Source organism: Beta vulgaris, chromosome 3, assembly GCF_026745355.1.
Source record: "Beta vulgaris subsp. vulgaris cultivar EL10 chromosome 3, EL10.2, whole genome shotgun sequence".
NCBI lineage: Eukaryota > Viridiplantae > Streptophyta > Magnoliopsida > Caryophyllales > Amaranthaceae > Beta > Beta vulgaris.
This window is the reverse complement of record NC_079204.1, coordinates 31,088,615-31,113,479: the sequence shown is the minus strand read 5'-3', so window position 1 is coordinate 31,113,479 and position 24,865 is coordinate 31,088,615. Positions and strand designations below refer to the sequence as shown.

The 24,865-nt window shown below is 34.2% G+C and overlaps 1 protein-coding gene across 1 annotated transcript; it reads right to left on the bottom strand.

The window, feature by feature from the left end:
• Nucleotides 1–1,802: 1,802 nt before the first annotated feature.
• Nucleotides 1,803–13,789, bottom strand: LOC104906913 (uncharacterized). Its single transcript, XM_010695743.4, has 6 exons — nucleotides 13,418–13,789; nucleotides 13,157–13,312; nucleotides 2,714–2,797; nucleotides 2,480–2,605; nucleotides 2,250–2,348; nucleotides 1,803–2,124 (listed from the first exon to the last, which is right to left on the bottom strand). Exons 1-6 carry the CDS (start codon nucleotides 13,539–13,541, stop codon nucleotides 2,048–2,050), a joined length of 666 nt encoding a protein of 221 aa, XP_010694045.1. The 5' UTR covers nucleotides 13,542–13,789; the 3' UTR covers nucleotides 1,803–2,047.
• Nucleotides 13,790–24,865: the final 11,076 nt, after the last annotated feature.

Here is a 24,865-nt window from a genome sequence, read left to right as displayed (position 1 = left end):
GTTGTCAATATAGTTGCTTTTTTCCGAAAGTGAAGTGATTCGAATAGGTGAACCTACTCAAAGTGGTAATTGTTGCAATAGAAAAAGAATAGAGAAATTATATAACAATTGTGTCGAAAAATCTCATTTCACATTAATAAAAAAATCAACAATGTTGACAAAAAAAAATTGAAAAAATAAAATAAACAATAACTCGTGCAACACACGGATTTAAAACTAGTATGTTTTATAAAAGATCATTTCAAATCAGATCAGAAAAAATAAGTTCAGATGAGTAAATTTAAGGTTAACTAAACATATCCTTAGTTACATCCTTTTTTTTCTATTTTTTCGTACTTCACCCTTGTTGCCTTATATAATAGAGATTATTGGGTACGGGAAAACATAAATACAGGTTTATCATCCTCTTGAATCGATACAATCCCATACCCACCACCATCTATGAATTGAGATCCTCATACCTTTGCCTTTACTATATTATTGGAAGAGTAAAAGGCAACTAGAAGAATGGTAGTTAATTTCAAATCCATACTCATATGATTCTCGTTCTGACACAATTTTATAAACCAAATGCTCATTAGAGTGGTAAGCTTGAGACTTCACTTTATACCATCTCAAATTCTCTTCCATTAACAAAGTCAAACTTTTTGACGTTGTAATCAACCCTAAAGGGCTGATATTGTTAGAGTATTGGGCCATAGCCCATTAGGTTAAGTTGTGTTAGGTTAAATTTATGTTATGTTTCTCTATATAAAGGGTTGTAATCTTTATGATATTAAAACAAGCAATAATACATCTCTTCTCTAATTTATCATGGTATCAAGAGCAGGTTAAGTTCTTGGGATCTCTCAATTAACCCCACCGGCAGGATATTTCCGCAGTGCTCTTCTGCTGTGCTTTTATATCTGACCTTCTTAATCTTTTTTTTTCTAAAAAAAAAAAAAAAAAAAAAGAAAAAAACTTCATACGGAATTCCTTCTCTGTCACTCATACGGAATTCCCAAGGCAAGGCTCGAATTGTTGTAGCTTGTGGTACGCCGTGATGTAGCGGTAAGAAAAATAAATAAATAAAATAAAGAAAAACAAAAATCAAGGAAAAAGAGAAGAGCACCTGAAGATGATGCTATAGTGGATTCTTCAAATCTTCATTCTTTTGTCTCCTGTGAGACTTATAATGGATCAATTAAAATATTGATGTTGGTTTATTTTTTTTCCTAGGATTTGTTATTATTCTTCTTTTCTTCAAAAATTTGGTGTTTTTTTATTTGGTAGTATGTTCAGATCTGTTTCAAAACAGATCTGTCGATGACTTTCATTCCATCGAAAAATTTGTTCTTTTGTTTCTGTGATGATGAGCATTCCATCACAACTTCCACAAAAATTGGTTCTTTGGTCTCAATTTCAGATCTGTTTCAAAACAGATTGTGAGACATGTTTTGACTCTCCGTGTGTCGTGAGACACGGTTTATGGGTTCTCCTTGTACCTTGAGACAAGGTTTTTACATTGAAGATTTGAAGAATTGAAGAATTTGAGTTTTTTTTCCTAATAATTGTGGTTGTCCAATCGTCACGTTCGTGTTACTGCCGTTACAATTGCGGGAGGGTGTTATGAGTATTGGGCCATAGCCCATTAGGTTAAGTTGTGTTAGGTTAAATTTATGTTATGTTTCTCTATATAAAGGGTTGTAATCTTTATGATATTAATTATTAAAACAAGCAATAATACATCTCTTCTCTAATTTATCAGATATCGAATCGGATTGTAGGATGCAGCTTTTGTTTCAACTTGAACAGCTATAATGTACCAAACAAACAATCAGTAACAAATTATGCATTACCTCAAAAAAAATAATACTCTAGCTTACACATATAAGCATGAAGATTCCGCAGTGCTGGCAAAAGTGACGAAGCATTTGTTCAAGCTATATTAACAGTATATATTCCAAAAAAATTAAGTCCTAAAGTACAATCTCATGTTCAATAAATATCTCTTCTATTTCTGTAACGTGGGCGTTATTCTAAACCAGCTGAAATATGTATCCAAAACTTAGAGAACAAGAGCAGCAACGGAAACTGCCAGTAACATCAATCCATGGGACAAGAAGTCGTGTTTGTGCGAGCATGCTGGGGAGACAGTATGCGAATCAAGGATAAGTAAAGGAATAGAGCATAGAGGTTAGATATGTAACTGATTTTGTCAGCATAAATGCAGCACTTGCAAACGATCACAAAACAAGAAAAGTCAATACCTTGATTGTTGCCTCTGCTATCAGCTACACTAGGAGTTGGAGTCGTCGATCTATTAGCCACTGAAAGTCCAAGATTTGGACAATCCCCACCAATTGAACCTAAACAAATGAGTTGTGCAAAACTGCAAGTCAATATTCATCTTATTTTTTGCTGTTGAGATAAGAGGAAAGTTTATGTGGTTACACAGGTACAGCAGGGGAAAAAAGAAATTGAAAATTGTAGGTCTTACATTCTTTGAAACAGGGAAAGTCGGTATTATTGAAGAGATTGTTGTATCCGTCTTTGCATTGACATTTATATGTGAACTCCGTTGTTTTGTTGCACAAACCTCCACCGCAGTTAGCCCATCGGCAAGCTATCCAACCAAAGCAGAGTTTTAGCAAATTAAAATAAGTACCGTTTTGCGATTACTATTGAACGTAAAGTAGGAATTTTGAATTGTATGAAGCATTGCTGTAGTTACGTTCAAAGATTGATGTATTTGATGGCATCGTTTCCGGCGACTGAGGTGAAGGAGCATCTTCTGAGCAAGAAGAATTTAAAGTGCCTACAAAATCAGAAACATATTAAGATGTGTACTTCCTTCGTTCCTAAATTGAATTTAGAAACTATTTATATGTACAGAAATTTTTTTCAATTTTTTTCAATTCTTTTCCAATATATAATAAAAAACACACATGTGGGGCTTTTTATTATTCATCTCATTATATACATTATGAAAATCAAACTTTTATAATTTTTAATATTTAATTAATTAATGATATTTATGATATCTATACTAATATATTAAAAGGTGTGCCTAAACAAAGAACGGTGCCACGTGGCGCTCTCCCTAATGACGTTTTACTCCATGTAATTCACAACAATAAAAAAAAATTAGAAATTGCATAGTATAGGGTTTGATGTCAAGACCTCAAGAACATATAATAAAGTCTTAACCACTAGACCAAATAACATTTAGTGTTATCATCTTAAAGTATAATATTAATGAATGAAAAATTTTCTTACCCGGGGAGTAGCCCGGGCCTAATAACTAGTTAATGATACAAACTGTGAATCAAAAGCGAAGAAGACAACTGGAAAGTCTATTAAGAAATGGAGGAAGTGTATTAGAGGATTCTACATCGTTGGTCAGAGATGATGTTCCATTCAATTTTTTTGGATTCATGTTTGCACAAATTATATTGTATGTTTAGTAGATAAGACAATTTGAAGAAGAACAGTAGGTGATAACGTAATTATATTTACATCATCTCTAATTCCAGTCCTCACGTGTTCTGATATAGACACCTTACCTAAAAATTTCTAGAAAGAAATATCTCAAGCAAAATCAATTGAAGGAATAAAATAAATTTGTCTTTGTCCGGAAGTTTACAAGATAAAGTCGAACGAAAAAGTATCGATGTAGAAGATTAAGACATCAAATGACCTTGACAATATTTTTCATGGATATTTGGGTTAGCCTTGTAGTTTTACATCTTGGAGACAACAAATCGCTTTCTTATCTCTTAAAGAGTGAGATGATATGCACCAATCACAATCTATACAAATATATTAAAAGGCGTGCGAAAACAAGAAACTATGCCACGTGGCGTTCTCTCTAGGGAGTTTTAGTTCATGTAATCCATGTACAATAAAAGCAATTAAGAAATTGCATAATATAGGGTTTAATCTCGAGACCTCAAGTACATATACTAAAGTTTTAACCATTAGGCTAAGTTGTATTTAGTGTTATTATCATAAAGTATTATATTAATAAATGAAATTTTTTCTTACCCGGGACATATCTCGGGCCTAATAACTAGTTGTACATCAAACAACGTGATAAAAAAATTGTTTGCTTGGAGACAAAAGAAAATTCTCCCCGAGCCTTATGTACAACTTTAATCATTAATATTTTTTTATTGTATTTGAGTAAAAGTTTTAGAGATTTGATATTTTAAGAAAACGCATCTAGTTTGTCTAACATTATACTTTCTCCATTTAATTTTTATTGCAATAATGAGATTTTTACCCTATTCACTCACCATCCTTTCACTATCTTTTGTGACTTTTATGTAAGAAAAAATATAGTCATATGGGATTGTAGACACATAATGAAGTTTATCAATTTAAGGATCAATGATGAAATATACCGCAGTATTAGTTGGTGCAACCCAACGGAAGAGCAATCTAAAGAACGACTCCAAAATTGTGTTTCAAAATAATATTTTAAAGCCCAGTTAATTGTTTTTGAGCCCGATTCTTTGAAAAGCCCAATTAATTGATAATTAATTGATTTATTTTGATAAATAAATATTTTTAAAAGATATTTGTTATGAGTTAAAATCACATTTTATCCCGTAAAATTAAATACCAGTAGTCAAAAGATAAAAGAAATCTTTTAAAATGTGTTTCAAATAAAGTTGGCAAAGGCTCTCCAGGAGTCAGGCTGGTGCGCCCAGCGCACTAACCTGCGCATGGCATAGAGCCTTGCGCCTAGCCCTGGGCCTTGCGCCTGTGTAAGGTGCACTAATCTGCACCTGACACGTGGATTCCTGACTCATTCAAAGTCCTGCACTGAGCGCAGTTCGTCGTGTGAGACGCAGAGTTTCTTTTTTATGTTTTTTAAAATGTGTGCCATGTGTACGATTTTTACTGGGCATGCCGCGTCATGCGCTTGACACATCAACTACGCTAGGCGTAGTAGGCGCCGTGAGGCGCAGTGTCGTTCTGCTTGTAAATACTCGTGATTTCCTGAATCAAACAGGACTCTTCGTTATCATTTTTTACGAATACAAAAAAATCATTACGAATGCACTTCGACTCATAAAACACTCGAATACTTTGAATACTTTCAATCAATTCCTAATCTCACTGCGTTCTTGGTTCCACAATTGCTCCGCCTAAAGATCGTTGTGCTCCTCAATCTAAACCGCAAGGTGAAATCCTGAGGATCCTTAACTAAATACTCTATTTTTATATTGAAGTTCTTACTAATCGTTTCATTCATGATGTAGATTTTTAATATAAAAATCGCGCCCTTTGTATATTTTAATCCTTTTTCTCCTTTATTTCATATTATATTTATTCATGCCTTTGTATATCATATGTCTGCCTGATCATTTTATGCATATTACATTATTGTTGTGCATGATTGTTATCACCCACATGTTATTATTGCTAATCAAAGAAATCTTGGTGCGCATATCAAGCATTACGATTCTCCACTTTAATTTGATCAATGATCAAACCTATGTCGAGCACATATCAAGCGTTGTTACTTGTAAGTTGATTTCAAATGCTTCATATTGATTACTAAGTGGATATTGGACGAATTAGAAACTTTATTGATTATTAAGTTGTTGAACCCTAGTTTTGATAATTACAAAGGAACAAAGATACAAAGATACAAATTAAGTAATGAACTAACAAGTTGTTAAGTGAATGAATTTTTTAAAGATATCGTTGAAAAGAACAAAGAGAATACTATGTCAGAAGAAGAAATTATGTTTGGATTTTGAAGATTAAGTGAAGATGCTCAAGAAACTGATACTGGAGAAGCGTTGCAACAAGAAGACCAAAGCAAGACTTTATGTTTCTAGTTCCAATGTAAAGGAGCAAGTAATAATTGGTCAGAAACTGGCAATTTAACAAGAGAATGAGCATTTGTTCCTTTAAGAGGAACAGACGAACTGGCATTGTCGTGTTAAGTTCAAGGAACTAACTAATAAAAGAAACTAGACATACGATGAAACAGTACAACGGTTAATATATGACGCTTAAGTGTTTTAGATTCTAAGAAACTGTTTTTATTTAGTAAAAATCTGATTTTAAGGAAAATCTTGTTAAGGAAAAGATTTTATTTTTATTAGATAATTAAATCCCTTTTCGATTTTAATGAAAATTAAAGATAATACTTTATAAAAGGATTTTAATTCAATTTTATTGATTAATGATATTTGTTAATTAAAATCAAATTTAGGTTATTGCCTAAGTGGTTCCTAAAATAAAGGAAGCACTATTAATCCTAACCCACGTTTGCATTAGATCATGCGGATCATAGGTATTAAAAAGGAACGTGTTCCTCTAGTTGAGGAACATCGTGGGATAATATTTTTACCACTAACTCACGTTTTAATCCGACGTTCTAAGTAATCACTGCAATAAATACTAATGTCTAATTAATTAAGTTTCAATTTGTGTTTGATCACAGTGAGTTTAACTAAGTAAAGTATGAGTTTAACTAGGTAAGGAGATTTTGAGTAAAGTCATGTAAGAGAGAAATCTTTCAATGAAGCAAGTTTAAGTGTGAAAACTTCAAATGAAGGTGAGAGCAACAACTATTAAGAGAACAGTTGTTCAAAAACTTGAGTTTAGGAACTCAAAGCCTGGCTCGTGAGTAGCATTAGGTTGTAAAAAAATTGTTTGGTATAATTAGTGAAAGTATTGTTTAAAATCCCTAGTGGTCAAGTTTATTTCATCTTGTTGGGTTGAAGAAGTTTTTTCCTCATAAAAATTTCTTGTGTTCCTTTAGCTTGTTTCTTTGGTTAAGTTTTATGATTGCGCAAAAAGTTACGTTTATTTCTACAAATATAATTCACCCATACTTTTATATTGTTCCTAGTGAAATGGCAATTGGTATAAGAGCCATAATTCCCAAAAAAAATAGGAATCCCTATTGAGAAAAAGATCTAAGAAACAATGAACACCACCGATAAACTTGAGAAAGGTTACTCTTACGCAAATGCCTCCTACGTTCAATGGAAAGTTCTATTCTTAATTGAAGAATAGAATTGAGATTTTCATCAACGCCGAAAACTACTAGGTATGGAGAGTCATTGAAGTTCGTGATTTTGAGGTCACAACTACTACTCACAAAAATGAGGTAATTTCTAAACTCTTATCTTAATATGACAAAGTTGACTTTGAAATAATGGAAGTGAATGCAATGGTTGTTAAACTTTTGCATTGTGGACTGGACCCCATAAACACAATAAAATCATGGGATGCAAATCTGCAAAGGAAATATGGGATTTACTTCATGTAACCCATGAAGGAACAAATGAAATCAAGAGGTCTAAAATTGATTTACTAATGAATCAATATGAATTATTTTCCATGAAAGTTAAGGAAGACATACAAGAAATGTTTACTCATTTTACTAACATTATTAATGAGTTAGCTTCTCTTGAAAGTTTATTTCATTAGATGAACAGGTTCGAAAAGTCATTAGGAGTCTTCCTAAGGATAGATGGATGGCTAAGGTTACTAAGGTTACTGCCTTACAAGAAACAAATGACTTCACCAAGTTCAACTTGGAACAACTTGCTGGATTACTTATGACTTATGAGCTACACCTTAATACACCTTGATACTGAGTATGGTGAAAGCTCTAAGTCTAAGTTCATTGCCCTGAAAGTTGATAATGAAGATGACTCTAACTCAAAAAAAAGAGGAAGCAGCTCTCATAGCCCGAAAATTTCGAAAGATATATTAGAACATGAAAATGATAACTTCAAAGGTAAAGCTAAAAAGTTTCTAATAAAGTTGTTTGTCATAGATGTGGTACTATAGATGACTTCATCAAGAAATCTCCGCTTTGAAAAAACCACAAAACCAAAGAAAGGAACAAGGAACGTTTCGTTGAAAGGAACAAGGAAACTAAAGCACTTTTCTATAAAGCGGACATTTGAAAGGTAATGATAGCAGCTTGGGGAGATTCAGCGATTGAAAAAAAGAGGATCAACAAAATAAAGAGACTGCAAATCTTTGCCTCATGGCAAACACTGAGATAAAGGAAGATGAAAAAAATGTTGAGGTAAGTCAACATATTCTTGAATCAGACTTAGATGTAAATATTACGATTGGAATTTATGATCACAATTCTTGAATGCAGAGATGAACGTGAACAAACTAACCAAGCTCTTAAAGTTTGTAAAGAACATATAGAAAATATTTTTAAAGATAATATTTTATGAAAGGATTTTAATTCGATTTTATTGATTAATAATATTTTGTTAATTAAAATCAGATTTAGGTTACTACTTAAATAGTTGCTAAAATAAAAGGAAGCAATATTAATCCTAACCCACGTTTGTTATAGATCATGGAAATCATGGGTATTAAAAAGGAATGTGTTACTCTAGTTGAGGAACATCATGTGATAATGTTTTTACCACTAAATTATGTTTTAATACCACAATATAAGTAATAACTGCAATAAATACTAACGTCTAATTAAGTTCTAATTTGTATCTAAACAAGTGAGTTAGTGAGTTTAACTAAGTAAAGTGTTATTGCCTTCATTCTTTCATAAAAGTCATTTGTTATTTGCCTTCTTACTCTAATTTCAATAAATTTATTGATCATTGTATTTTGGTTTTGGGTAAGAAGATTTTGAGTAAAATCCTATAAGAGAGAAAGTTTTGAGTGAAGCGAGTTAATGTGAGAAAACTTCAACTGAAGTTGAGAGGAATGATTATTAAGGGAACAGTTGTTCAGTAACTTGAGTTTAGGAACTCAAGGTGTGGCCTGTGAGTAGAATTAAGTTGTAACAAAGTTGTTTGGTCTAATTAGTGAAAGTGTTGTGTTTAAAATCTATAGTGGTCAAGGTTGTTTCTTCTTATTGGGCCCAAGAAATTTTTCCTCGTACAAATTAAATCTCTTGTGTTCCTTTTTCTTGTTTCTTTGTTTAAGTTTTATAATTTCGCAAAAAGTTGCGTTTAATACTACAAATACAATTCACTCTCCTTCTTTTATTGTTCCTAGTGAAATAACATAAGCATTGTTATATTTTTAAGTTGATTCTAATGATCTATTTCCTTCTTTTACCTTCTTTGTTGGTTGATGGAGAATTTTGAAGTTTCGGTAATTTGTTTTTACTTTAAAGTTTTGTTATAATTCTTAATGCCTTGACAATTTCTACTCCCACGTAACCTACTATTTCAATTGGTAGAGCATTGTGCAAATGCACAAAAGTTGTGGGTTCAAATGCCACGTAGGTTGTGGTCTACTTAAGTAAAATTGAATATATGCTCAAAATAACGGAAAATATGATTGGATAATAAGAACAATGACAAGAAATTTGGTTGTAGAAATTAAACAATTGCAAGGAGAATCACATGTGGTTGCAAAAGTATAAGGAACTTCGAATTTCCATAACAAGAATTACGAGAAGAAAGCTAGTCGTAAAAAAATGACCAATAGCGACGAGAGTTAATCCTGGTCGTAAAAATCTAATTACGACGAGCCAGTTAAATTGGTTGTAAAGTTTTTTGCGACGAATTCTTTTACGACGACTGATAACAAGAATTAGGAGAAGAAAACGGCTCATTAGCGACCTGAAATCTCGTCGTAGATGAGGCTTTTTTTTGTAGCGGAACAAATCAGGTAGATCTTATTTTATCTAGTTCAACTGAATTTTAGTTAAACAAATCGGGTTGAACTAAGTATTTACTGGGCCTAATCGGGTTTTGGGTTAATATTTGGTTGAGATAGGGTCAGGTTCAGGTTTAAATGCAGGTCTGTGTGGTCAGGTCAGAATATAATCTTGCCACGTGTCGATCAGGTCTGAGTAATCCCGGATCAGGTTTCAGTCAAGTTTGGGGACCGACCCTCACAAGTTGAACCAAGTTCAAGTCAAGTCTTATGTTGACCTAATGGTCAGATCTGTTTCTGACACCACTACCTAAGAGCATATCCAATACCTACCTTATAGTTTGTGGTCATTAATTATTTTATTACTTTCCACTCTTCCACCTACCCCCATCATGTTTTCTCTCTCCTCCAATTCCTCATTTGTTCCTCTTTTTCTTGGTCAATCATGAACAGCTGAGCATTAGCTTTTTGGCCAAAATTTTTCTCTCCTAATAAATTAATATTACTTTCGTACTCTCTCTCCTCATAACCCACTAGAAGTAGGGGGTGTTCATGGATGGTTAACCGTCCCGAAACTATATTTCGATTCAGTTCACTCTTTTTGCGAACTGTAACCGTTTAGACTGGTTACCGCCTAAGCGGCTAACCGTTTTTCCGGTACGATTTTTTGGTTAACCATTAATCGTTATTTAAGTTATACTATTATGTTTTACTTAATGCACATATGTGTTGTCAAATTTTTTCTTCATATTTTTCAATATTATATACTCCCTCCGTTTCCTAAAGATCTTCCCACTTACTGTTCCTACAGATACCAAGGAAAATCAAGTTGTGTGGGGCATGGTGTGAGTAAAGTAGGAGAGAGAAAGGGGTTAAGATAAATAAACAAATAAAAAGGGGTTAAAGTAGGAGAGAGAAAGGGAGTAAAATTGAATTAATAATGTAATGGTGGACCATACGATAGTGACATGAGAGGGTAAATAGGGAAATTTGTTTTGCTAAATAAGGAATAATGCAAAAGAGGGAAGATCTTTTGGAAACACCCTTAAACGGAAAGAGGGAAGATCTTTAGGAAACGGAGAGAGTATACTCTAATATAAAATGTATTATAAAGTGGATAACAAATCAATTGGAAAACATAACTAACACTAAGAATTCACTTCATTTCCTAATTATATTGTTTATATTAGTACTAGAGTTTTCAAATAATTATATATACTTCGTCTAATTGTTGTAACTTAGCAACAAATATGAGAATTAATGTAATTGTTTGAAAATGTTCCACACCAATTAAATAGAGAAAAAAATATTTCGGTTAATCGTTCACTCAAAAATCATAAGCGCAACCGTACCATTCAGCCGTTAAATTTACCGGTTCGATAACCATACCGTTAACTACCCATTTAGACCAATTTTTTGGTATTTTGATACGGTATTTCGATTTTGATTTTTTTATAAACACCCCTAACTAGAAGAGCAATGGTTGTGGTTGCTCTTAAAAAACGAGGTCTAAGGGCAATGTTGGATATGAATGTTATATTCTCCTTTGTTACAGATTGGAATTTGAAGAAACTAAAGATGCATTGAATCCACTACCTCTCCTAGGACTTGTAGTTGTATTCTCTCTTCTAGTGCTTGTAGTTGTATAATGTATTCTCTCCATATAATTTAATAATATCTCTTTAAATGAAAGTACTTAATTGTTTAATTGTAGTTGCAACATATTGAGTTTTACACTTGTTAATTTATATTTTGAACTTTTCATATTTCTAATTATAAAAATATAAAAATTAGAAATCATGAAAATATATATTGAGATTAATCTCAAAAACCTCACATAACTATATTTTGTCTTTCATATTTTCAACAAAAAAAATTAAATCACCCAAGGTGGTCAAATACAAATAAGTAAATAATGTAAAATCTCAAATATTACAAGTAAAAGTGAACGAAAAAAGTATTTAGTTGTACCTATTTCACACCATATTCAAGTTCTCTCTACAATTTGAATTATCCTTTTTCACGTTCAAAGAAAATAGGTATGGATAGGGGGTGCTTATTGAGCGAGGCGAGCCCGAATAGTACTGTGTTCGGCTCGAGCTCGTTTAACTTTTCATGGGCTCGACTCGGCTCGTGAGCTCGACTCGGCTCATGAGCTCGCCGAGCTTTAGGCTCGCCTCGTGAGCTCGTTTAGGCTCGCCTCGTGAGCTCATTTAGGCTCGCCTCGTGAGCTCGTTTAGGCTCGCCTCATGAGCTCGTTTAGACTCGACTAATGAGCTCGGCTCGGCTCAAAGTAGGTGAGATTGTTCACTCACCCATCATATGCTTTTATAACTTGATTTCCCTCTTAACATTGCTAAGATTTTGATGTTGGACTCCATGGTTTGTTAAAGAAAAACAAATTCACTATCCCCATGCTTTATAACTTGGTTTCCCTCTTAGTATTGTTAAGATTTCAATGTGGGACTCCATGTTTTGTTTAAGGTAAACAAACTCATTCTACATATGCTTATATAACTTGGAATTCCTCTTAGCATTGCTAAATTTCAACGTGGGACTCCGTGTTTTGTTAAAGGAAAAAAACTCATTATACCCTTGTTTTGTTTACATATGCTTTTATAACTTGGAATCCATCCTAGCATTGTTAAAATTTCAATGTGGGACTTCATGTTTTGCTAAAGAAAAAATTATCAAATATTTTAAGTATTAAATAATCAAGTATTTAAATATATATACTTCATTCTCTCTATGAAGAAAATAAAGTATAGTTTTTGTTTTCCAACCAAGGAGATACAAAATTAAACATTAAGTTAAGGTAAAGAGTAGTAGCTATTTATAAAGAAAATAAGGTTGATCCTTGTTTTCTTAACCAATGTGGGACTTTAGTGCCTAGTGGAGTAGAGGTGAAGTTGGATCACAAATTAAAATATATAATTTGTAATCTAAATTAAAACATAAATTTGTATTAAATTTTTTTAATGTAAAATATTTTTTAATATAATTTTTTTTTGTATAAAATAACAATCGAGTTGTTAACGAGCTTTACGAGCCAAACTTTGCCTAGCTCGGCTCAGCTCGTTTAAGTCTCGAGCCGAGCCCGAGTAAACGAGCCGAGCCCGAGTAAACGAGCCGAGCCCGAGTTTGAGCCGAGCTTCAACGAGCCGAGCTTTGACCGAGTCGAGCCCGAACTGCTCGCGAGCTTGTCAGCCTCATTATCACCCAGTATTGATGTAAAAAAAAAAATAGGCGCTTTTTGGAACACATTAAATTTCTTCTATTAATTTTTTAATTTGTTTATTTTTACACGTTTAAATGGACATCTTTGACTCTTAATATGCCACAAATTTCCACAAATATTCTAACTCCGACCAAAATATTCCATATTAGCAAGATAAAAAAAAATTCTATATATAAAAAGGTAACTACTACTTTCTCCTTTTCTACCTTCGAGTCAAATAAACTTTGAAATCATCCATAATAATATTCTAGGAGAAAACAAAATTGTAACATGTTAAATGGGACAAAGAAGAAAGAAAAGAAAACTGACAGTTGGGGATGACGCAAGGGAGGAACTTGAAATCAGATGAATTGGAAGAAAGTGTTTGCCTCCAACCAGGATCACATTCACATTCATACTGGAAATCATTATCTTCAGACATCTTGCATTTGCCCTTTCCACATCCCACTCTATGGCAAAAATTACCTGTCAATAATAAATCAAATTAAAATTAAGAAAAATGAAATAAAATAGTAAAAAGAGTTATAGTAGTAGTGAATCCTATTCCTAGGAAAAAAAACAAAGCCAAACCAATAACGGGTGCGAGAAGAGGAGACAAAAAATCAGGTTCAGTGGTGGCAAGAGGAGGTTGTAAGACAGTAATGATGAAGACTATGAATAGGGTGAGAATTAGAGCAGAATTTGAAGAAGCCATTTTTTTAGCAAAAAATCAGATTAAGAATGTTTTTGCACAAGGTATAAGAAGATGATGCGGTAGAGGGGGTGGGGACGAGAGAGTAGGAAGTTCGGAAGTTGTAGGTGGTAATTAATGGAGAGTTTGACGAAAAACATGGGTTGAAGTCACTATTGAAAGAAGCAAAGTGTGGTTGAAGTATTGGGCCACTGGGGCCGTTGGGAGTTGAAGTGAACTCTCTTCTTTTCTTTTCTTTTCTTTTTTTCCTCGAAGTAGACTTCAGTTCAGTTCGCTGGCTGACCAAAAATTTTAATCTCATCTAGTCGTCCACTACTCCATGACTCCATCCATCCCCTACATTTCTTTTTGTTTTTTATTAAATTAATTGAGTTATTCAAATAACCATCCTTTTTAACTTTTTATTTATTTAATTGTCTTTAAACTATCCATGGTAAGCCTCCTTTTTCCTTTTATTTTCAATTTTTAGTTTATTTTCTTATTTTGTTGAATAAATTAGTATCTCTGTATGAGATGACCACCATTACTCGATCGGGACGTAGCCCGAGACTAAAAACTAGTAGATAAATGAAAAGATGTCTCCTGCAATTAAGAGTAAACTTATTCATCAGTAATCGATCCGAGTCTCTTTTGTGCTCATCAGCATTCATGGCCCAAGTTCTAACCACTAGTCTAAATGAAGTTTTTTGTTCTATGTTACGAAAATTAAAACTATATTTTCTCGAGGTCCTGATTAGTCGTCCACTTTGCACTACCTAAGAACCTCCCTTGCTTAACAGATGTTGTTAATTAATTCGTCGATAGAGCCCTACCTTTTCATTTTCTCCATTGTTTCAACTTCGCTAACACCTTTATTCATGACATAATTCATGTGTTTCTTATAAAGGTTTCAGGTTTCTCTTTTGCAGTGAAGTTTTATTGTTCACCAATATTTTGCCAATTCTTTATTTAGTTCTTTAAAACATGGTATATATATATATATATATATATATATATATATATATATATATATATATATATATATATATATATATATATATCGGTTTTTCACCAAATACCCCTACAAATTGCGAAATTCACAATATACCCCCAATGTTTCAACAATTCACCATATACCCCTGACTTTTCATTTTTGTGCACCAAATACCCTTTTTTTTTAACTGCCGTTAACTCACAGTTAACTTTATTTACCATTTTGCCACAATTAACTCCTAACCCTAAAATCTAAACCATAATCTCTAACCCTAATCTAAATACTAACCCTAAAATCTAAACCCTAATCCTTAACCCTAAGCCCAGCCCAGCCCAACCCTTCCCCCCCCCCTCCACCATCCCCCACCCTTCCCCCGCCGCAGTCGCCAAACCTCCCCCTCCTCTACCACAACCCGCCAACCTCTCCCCCTCCGATCCCTCTGCCGCAACCCCCACCCCCTCCCCCTCCCTCTGCCGCAACCCCACCAACCCCTCCCCTTACCTCTGCCGCAACCCCCACCCCCCGTAGCCTAGAAATTCGAACAACAACACTGACGCAGCAGTGGAACGAGCGGAGGAGAGAATTTCCGGCGAAGCCAGCATGGTGCGACGCGACACTGACGCAGCAGTGCAGCAACGTAAGGAGTGGTGCAGCGAATTGAAGGGGATGGTGCATCGATGAAATAGAGGAGAGAGAATCTCCGACAAGCCTGGCAAATCGCCGACGAATTGAAGGGGATGGTGTAGCGAGGTCGGCGAAGAGAGAAGAATAAGGGAAAGGGGTTGGCAGAGGGAAGGGGATGGGGGAGGGGATGGGTGGGGGTGCTGCACCGGTGAACGAAGAGGGGGAGGGGGAGCGGTGCTGCGCCGGTGGGGAGGGGGAGGGGTGGGGGCTAGGTTAGGGAGCGCCGGTGGGGGAAGGGGAGCGGTGGGGGCTGGGTGGGGGAGGGGCCGGTGTAGGGAGGGGTGGGTTAGGGTTTACATTTTAGGGTTAGGTTTAGATTTTAGGGATTAGTGTTCAAATTAGGGTTAGTGAATAATGATGGCAAAATCGTAAATAAAACAAACGGCAACCTAACGTCCGTTAGAAAAAGGGTATATGGTGCACGAAAATGAAAAGTCAGGGGTATATGGTGAATGTTGAAACATTGAGGGTATATTGTGAATTTGTTAATTTGTCGGGGGTACGTATTTGTTGAAAAAACCGTATATATATATATATATATTATATGTATATATATATATATATATATATATATATATATATGTATATATATATATATATATATGTATATATATATATATATATGTATATATATATATATAGTCAGGATCCGGTGAGAATTAGAAGTTATGTGAGAATAGAAAAATATGTGAGAATAAATTACAATCCTTAGATCACACACGTACATCATATCTTCACTACATATACATCATCGGTACACTACAAATACATTAACTCTCATATATATATATATATATATATATATACATCATACTTATTAGAAATTTCAAATACCCGATTAAGCAACATGAACACAACACTTCTGCATAAATTCATGATATATGCCTAAATCTAAATCAAATCAGATTCATTCTAGTAAAAAAGAAAAACTTCATTTAGAGCATTGCATACCGTGCCATTTTTTGTAAGCACATTGTCATACTTCTATAAGTACATTGTCATGTTTCTATAAGTACATCAAGTGACTAATGTAAGTACATTGACTCGGAATATTTCAATAATTGTTCAAGAAACAGCCCAAAAAAATCATTATCTTTATAAAGTTCAATGTCAGTAATATTATTGTTAATTAAATGAAGTTTCATGATTTTGTTGGATAGTTTTAGCAATTAAATGCCCATTGGAGGGAAAGAAGATAATTCAAAACTGTGTAGATGAATTGATAATCACAGGACTTGGATTAAAATTAGACAAACTTAAGGAGCAATACATTGAATATCTCCAAACCATGGATTTGCAGCACATACATAATAACATTAGTTAGTAGACGCCAAGTAACTTCCTAATGATCTACATGAACCAAAAGTTTGAATTCATCACAAAGAAAGCCAGAATTTCACATCGATTTCTGGTAAATTTAACACAATAAGATGCTTAAAATCTCACTACAAATTAAAAATCCTAACCTCTGTCTCCTCCTTGAGTCCTCCAGTCAATAGCAAATTAACAATGAATCGCGTTTGAGAAAAACAGAAAATTTGGTATTTTTAATTGATTAGAAGACAAAATCTCTACTGTTAATTGGTTTTAAAATGCAGAGCTTCAAAATCCAAAAAATAAAAAGCATTTTAGTGGAGAACTTTCAGGAAAAAAAAAAGCATTTTAGTGGAGCACCTTCAATGGAGCTTCAAGAAAATCATGAGCTTTGATGGAGCTTCAATGGTGCGATGATGAAGCTAGATTCTTGTCAGACCTTCAAGCTTTAAGTTTCGGAAATTTTGCAGCTTCAATGGAGATTAAACAAAGCTTAACAGTTTCGATGTTTGGTCGCCGATGGAGGTCGCCGATGGAGGATTGTTGCAAATTGTAAATTTGTCGAGGAAATAGGTCCGTTAAAGGAAAAGGATGGATCAGTTTAATGATATGGGTGGAATATGAGTCGTTAGATTCAAATAATCTAATGGTTCATGTTCATTCTCACATATATTTTTGTTCTCACATAACATATGTGTTCTCATACGAGCCCAAATCTATATATATATATATATATATATATAATATATATAATATATATATATTACATATATATATATATATATATACATATATATATATATATATATACATATATATATATATATATAGATATACATATATATATATATACATATATATATATATTATATATATGTATATATATATGTATATGTATATACAATATATATACAATATATATATATAATATATATATGTATATATATATATATATGTATATCTATATATGTATATATATGTATATATATATATACATATGTATACATATATATACATATATATACATATATATGTATATACATTATATATATATGTATATTATATATATATATATATGTATATATATATATATATATATATATATATATATGTATATACATTATATATGTATATATATATATATATATATATATATATATGTATATGTATATATATAATATGTATATGTATATATATATATATATATATATATATATATATATATATATATATATATACATATATATATATATATATATATATATATATACATACATATCATGATTCAAATGCTAAAGAAGTATAGAGGAAATAAAACAATTGGAACTAATGTCGTGAACAAAGCTGGTGGAGATAAATAAAGAATGGGGGAAATTGAAAAAGTGTGGCCAACATGATGGATTAATAAAGAAAACTTGTTAAGTGGTAGCGAAATATAAACGCTAAATAGTTTAAAGGTAATTAAATAAATTAAAATTTTATAAAAGGTAGTTATTGATTAACTTTACTTTTAAAAGAGTATTTGGCAAAAAAAAAATCCTATTTTTATAAGTAAGGAACAAATACGAAAATATTAGGAGACCTTTATTTAAGTAGTAGCATATCAAGGTGCTAATCAAGCGAGTCGATCGCGAGAATGGGCTTGCTCGGCTCGACTTTACTCGGCTCGAAAACTCGAAAACCCTACTCAAATCGACTCGAAAACTTATTAAGCTTGCCAAATTCGTGCTCGACTCATGCTCGTTAATTTCTTTTGCAACTCGACTCGAAACTCGACTCAACTCGAGCTCGACTCAACTACTCAAATTTTTTTTACTAGTATTTGTTATTTCTTTTAAACTCATGTTACTAGCTTATAAAGAATAATCAAGGAGGTATGGACCTTATTTGAATTGAGCTTGGTAACTTGGACCTTATTTCAAATAAATTATTAGAAATATATATACAAGAAAAAATTATCGAGTAGCTCGCGAGCTTAACGAGTCGAGCAGGAACCATATCGAGTAGTTTTACAATGAGGGAATCAAGTAATTATTAAGGACAAGAGATTGTAGGCATTTATGGGTTTTAAATATGGAAGCAATTGAGATTTTACAGAGTAACCACGTCTTTAAAGCTTGGAGACGGTGAAAGGTCGGAGCAGGTGGTGAAAGGAGGTTGGCATCCATTGAAGAGATAGAGGTCGTGGGTTTAATGCTAAACTAATAGCAGTACCTGTTGGAACATTTATAGGGTAATGGATTTGTGACTCATATGGGTATGTACTAGAAGAGGAGGAGGTCTAGTATGCAAAAGATTAGAGTGCATCAAGTGGCAAAATCACGTTGATAAACCAAGGGATACAGAAGAGCCGTCGCGAGTCGCGACCAGTGCCTCGCGACTCGCGAGCTCCTTCGCGAGTCGCGACCTGCCTTCTGCCTTGGAACGTGAAAAGATGCCTTGACGAATTATATCCGTTGTGATGTTATGGTCTCATTTTAATAACCTTTAAGGTCCTTAAATCAGTGGATTAAAGGCCTTTGATGGGTGATTAAAATGGGGGTTATGATTAACTACTCTAGTCAATGAAAGGTTTATTTGTTCTATATAAACCTTGGGATTCCTATGAGTAAAGGGTTAGAAGAAAATCAAAATTTTCTATACTCTAAAAACTTCTTGCTTAGCTTAAGAGAAATTGCAACTTCTCTTGAGTGTTCTTCACAAACACTAAACACAAGTTCTTATTGATTCACTTAGAAGATCATCTAAGTGGATTGTTTTCTCCATTGTATCTCATTAGTTATTTCGTGTTAACCCGGTGATCCTAGAGGGGCGAAATTAAACTAATAGGAAAGCGTAGTTTCCGTGCCTTGGAGTGATATATACGGTTCTCTCATTGATCACATCTAACAATCTATTATTTTAATTTCTCTTTTCTTTTCGGATATGGCTCAAACTCAAGGACATGACTATGAACTTCCAAAAGTTGGATAAGTTTGAGGGGTGGGTTCGAGGTGGCAAAAGAAGATGCACTTCTTGTTGACCGCCTTGAATGTGGTGTATGTTTTCAACACCCTGCCACCATCCCGAAGATGGAGAGGAAGAGTCTTGGACTACTAGGAAGAGGATCAAAGTGGGAGAATGATGACTACATTTGCGGGTCATATTCTCAACTCTCTACCGACCCTTTGTTGATCTCTACCAAAAGTGGAGAGTGCAAAGGAACTTTGGGATGCTCTTGAGGCCAAGTACATTTCGGAAGATGCTTCAAGTAAGAAATTCCTTGTTAGTAATTTTAATTCTTTTAAAATGACTAATGATCGGCCTATTATGGAGCAATTCCATGAGGTTCATCATATTTTGAACCAAATAAGTCACATGGTATGGTGATGGATGAGGCAATTGCGGTTGCCTCAATCATTGACAAATTACCAAATTCTTGGAAAGATACAAAACATCTTTTAAAACATAAAAAGGAAGACATGTCCATGGAGCAATTAGGAACTCATCTTCGTATTGAAGAGGGGATCCGGGCTCAAGATGGGGTTAAGGATACTACTCCTAGTATTCCTAAATCTACCGTTAATTGGTAGAGGTTGGTGGGTCTAGTAAGACCAAGAAATCCAACAACAACAACAACAACTAACAAAACCAATGTTGCAAACAAGAAGAGGAAGACCCTCTCTTGTTGGATATGCAATGGTCCTCATCTTAAGAGGGATTGTCCTTCTAACAACAAGAAGAAGACAAAGAACCACAACCTAGTGTTGTTCAAAAAAGGTAAAATGCACATGTTAATGTAATTGAAGAAATGCATTTTGTTGCTATGATTTCTGAAATTATGTGTGTGCAGGTTGATGATTCTTGGTGGATAGATTCGGGAGCCTCTAGACATGTGTGCAATAACAAGGATTTCTTCAAGTCTTTGAAAGATTTGGATGATGGTCCAATCTTGTATATGGGGAATGATTCTACGGTAAAGGCTAGAGGAATAGGCCAAGTAGAATTGTTGTTAACCTCGGGAAAGACTTTAACTCTCCGGGATGTTGTTATGTACCGGAAGTTAGGAAGAATCTTGTGTCGGAGGTCTCTTGAATAAGTATGGTTTTAAAGTTGTTTTTGAGTCGGATAATTTGTACTTTCCAAGGGTGGTATTTTTGTTGGACAAGGTTTCTTTTGTAATGGAATGTTTAAATTTAGTATTGATAATAAAATTGGTACTAGTTCTATTTACATGCTTGATGTTTCTTCTCTATGGCACAATCGTTTATGTCATGTGAATTATCGTAGATTATATGACATGTCTAAAATGGGGTTATACCTCCTTTCGATTTAAAGTTAGAGAAGTGTCACACTTGCGTGCTAAATAAAATTACAAAAAATCCTTATCCTAGTGTGACTAGACAAACGGTATTGCTTGAATTGGTGCATAGTGACTTGTGTGACTTTCATAGTTCACCTTCTTTGGGAATAAAAATATGTTGTAACTTTTATTGATGATTTTTCAAGGTTTTGTTACATATATTTATTATTTACTAAAGATGAAGCACTAGAAAAGTTTAAGACCTTTAAAACGAAGTGGAACTCCAACTTAATCAAAAGATTAAAAGACTTCGAACGGATAGGGGTGGTGAATATTATAATCCAAGTTATTTTAGTTCCATTGGTGTAATTCATGAAACAACCGCCCCATACTCACCTCAAAGTAATGGTATAGCGGAAAGGAAAAATAGGGTCCTAAAAGAAATGGTTAATACCATGCTTTCTAATTCGGGTCTTAATGACGGTTTTTGGGGTGATGCAATTTTAACTGCAGGTTAATTTTAAATCGAGTTCCTAATAAAAGGAATAAGACTACCCCTTATGAACTTTGGTGTAATAAAAAGCCTAATCTCAATTACCTTAAGGTATGGGGTTGTAGGGAAATTGTCAAATTGACGGAACCTAAAAGGAAAACTTTAGGTGAAAAAGGAATTGATTGCATTTTTATAGGCTATGCGGTACATAGCAAAGCCTATAGGTTTTATGTCATTGAGCCCAATGACTTTGTCTCTATTCACTCCGTGATAGAGTCAAGGGATGCAATATTTGATGAGACTAGATTCTCATCGATTCCAAGACCAAAGGACATGATACCTAGTACTAGTTCCAATGTTGTAGATGACATTTCAATTGATCATGATACTACAACACCGGAAATTAGGAAAAGTAAAGAATTAGAAAAGAGAAATCTTTTGGACCGGATTTTCAACTATATTTAGTTGAAGGGTCAAGGGAGTCAATTTCGACTCAAATTTCATATTGTTACAATATGGAGGAGGATCCTAGGCCTTTGATGAGGCTATGAAGTCTCATGATTCTGCTTTCTGGAAAGAGGCAGTGAATGATGAAATGGATTCTATAATGGGTAATCACACTTGGATTTTAGCTAATTTACCTCCCGGTTGCAAACCCCTAGGTTGTAAATGGATTTTTGTAAGGAAAAAGAAAATCGATGGAACCATACTAAAACATAAGGCCCGGTTAGTGGTCCAAGGTTTTAGGCAAAGATATGGTATCGATTACTTTGATACTTATGCTCCAGTAGCTAGAATAGCTACTATTAGACTATTGATAGCATTAGCTGCGATTCATGGTCTAGTAATTCACCAAATGGATGTAAAAACTGCTTTTCTTAATGGTGAATTGGAGGAGGAAGTGTACATGAATCAACCTGAAGGGTTTGTGGTTAAAGGTCAAGAAACTAAAGTTTGCAAATTAGTTAGATCTTTGTATGGTCTTAAACAAGCACCTAAGCAATGGCATCAAAAATTTGATGAGTTGTGTTGTCTAGTGGGTTCAAAATAAATCAGTCCGATAAGTGTGTATATAGCAAATTTGATAATAACGGTAAAGGAGTTATAATTTGCTTATATGTTGATGATATGCTTATTTTTGGGACTGATTTGGAACAAGTGGAAAAGACCAAAGTCTTCCTTTCCTCTAGCTTCTCCATGAAAGATTTGGGTGAAGCGGATGTTATTCTAGGTATTAGAATAATAAGAGGGAAAGGGTCGTTTTCTTTATCACAATCTCATTATATTGAGAAAGTGGTCAAGAGGTATAATGAGTCAAATTCGACTCATTTTGCTACTCCTATGGATCCTAGTATTCACTTGGTTCCGAGTAGTGGTACTCCAATTTCACAATTGGAGTATGCAAGCTTAATTGGAAGCTTGATGTATGCTATGACTAGCACTCGGCCGGATATAGCCTTTGCTATTGGCAAGCTCAGTAGGTATACTAGTAATCCTAGTATGTTGCATTGGCAAGCATTGAGAAGAGTGTTAAGGTACTTGAATAAGACCTTGGATTATGTCATAACATACAAAAGAGAACCTTCTATCTTAGAAGGTTACTCGGATGCTAGTTGGATTTCGAATAAGGAAGATTATTCATCCACTAGTGGTTGGGTGTTTCTTCTTGGAGGAGGTGCCATTTCATGGGCATCCAAGAAGCAAACATGTATAACGGATTCCACTATGGCATCGGAATTCATTGCTTTGGCTTCTTGTTGCCAAGAAGCGGAATGGCTAAGGAATGTGTTGAGTGAGGTGGACTTATGGGTGAAACCAATGTCACCTCTTGCTATCCATTGTGATAGTGCATCAACCATAGCTAAAGCATATAGTGAAGTCTACAATGGCAAGTCAAGGCACATTGGAGTTAGACATAGCTATGTGCGGGAAATGATAAGGAATAGTTGTATAACTATTAATTTTGTTCGGTCTAGTTTGAACTTGGCGGATACGTTTACAAAACCGTTGTCAAGGGAACTAGTGAACAAAATGAACAAAGGGATGGGTCTTAAGCCTATTGATCAACCTATGGTGAAGGAAAACTCTATTTGATGTCTAATACAACGTTAGATCTCAAATTCAAGGAGGATAGTACTTCTCTAAGAGGTTGGGAGCACTTGTTTAATACATCCCGAGGTTAGTGCTTGTTGCTACAATGATAAAGAGGTTGAATTTTATTCTTAATAAATCTTTGATAAGTGCTCAATTGTAGGAGCATGTTCGGAAAGATTTACCTATGTAAGCTAGAAGTTTGGCCGCTTCATCAAGTCTTAGGCTTGACTTGGAATGCTTATGAATGGATATGGACACCAAGGCTTCATAGGTGTCGGAGGTTTTAAGAACCTAGTTTATGTTTGTGTGTATTAGTAACTTCAATAATTTGTAATGGTTATATGATTCAAAGCTTTGTCTATCATTATGATCAAAATTATTGTAAAGTTACTTTTACTAAATGGAAATTCAATCGTTAGATATTTCCATGATGCATGAACATGAGTGTTTGCGATTTATAGCAAGTTGAAAACTTTTCAACATTACCCTATAAATGGGAGGAGGATTGTTGGAACATTTATAGGGTAATGGGTTTGTGACTCATATGGGTATGTACTAGAAGAGGAGGAGGTCTAGTATGCAAAAGATTAGAGTGCATCAAGTGGCAAAATCACGTTGATAAACCAAGGGAGACAGAAGAGCCGTCACAAGTCGCGACAGGCGTCGCGAGTCGCGACCAGTGCCTCGCGACTCGCGAGCTCCTTCGTGAGTCGCAACCTACCTTCTGCCTTAAAACGTGAAAAGATGCCTTGACGGTTTATATCCGTTGTGATGTTATGGTCTCATTTTAATGACCTTTAAGGTCCTTAAATCAGTGGATTAAAGGCCTTTGATGGGTGATCAAAATGGGGGTTATGAGATTAACTACTCTAGTCAATGAAAGGTTTATTTGTTCTATATAAACCTTGGGATTCCTATGAGTAAAGGGTTAGAAGAAAATCAGAATTTTCTATACTCTAAAAGTCTTCTTGCTTAGCTTAAGAGAAACCTTGCAAACTTCTCTTGAGTGTTCTTCACAAACACAAAACACAAGTTCTTGTTGATTCACTTAGAAGATCATCTAAGTGGATTGTTTTCTCTCCATTGTATCTCATTAGTTATTTCGTGTTAACCCGGTGATCCTAGAGGGGCGAAATTAAACTAATAGGAAAGCGTAGTTTCCGTGCCTTGGAGTGGGATATCCGGTTCTCTCATTGATCACATCAAACAGTACCTAAGGTTATATAATCGTATGGGAGTACTTTTGTGGCTAGAAATTTAGGGTAAAAGGGAGCGGTGGTGGTGGTGATGGTTCTTGTGGCCTAACAACTAACAAGGGGGTGGTGTTGGTGGTTGGGCATAGGTGGAGGAGGGGGGGGGGGGGTAATTCGGGGGTCTGAGCTCTCAAGTGTTGGAAGAAAGGATTATAAAACGGTGGAGGAGGAAGGGGATAAAGAAGAAAGAAAAGTTAATTATTATTTTTTTAAGTAAAGAAGAGTTATTTACCT

Bases quoted from the DNA above. Each gene is read 5' to 3' on its own strand.
- LOC104906913 (XM_010695743.4), bottom strand. From the start codon at position 13,541: ATGGCTTCTTCAAATTCTGCTCTAATTCTCACCCTATTCATAGTCTTC. The intron at 2,349-2,479 runs GTAAGACCTACA...TCATTTGTTTAG, and splicing joins CTTTCCCTGTTTCAAAGAAT to GTTCAATTGGTGGGGATTGT. The intron at 2,125-2,249 runs GTATTGACTTTT...CTGTCTCCCCAG, and splicing joins TAGCAGAGGCAACAATCAAG to CATGCTCGCACAAACACGAC.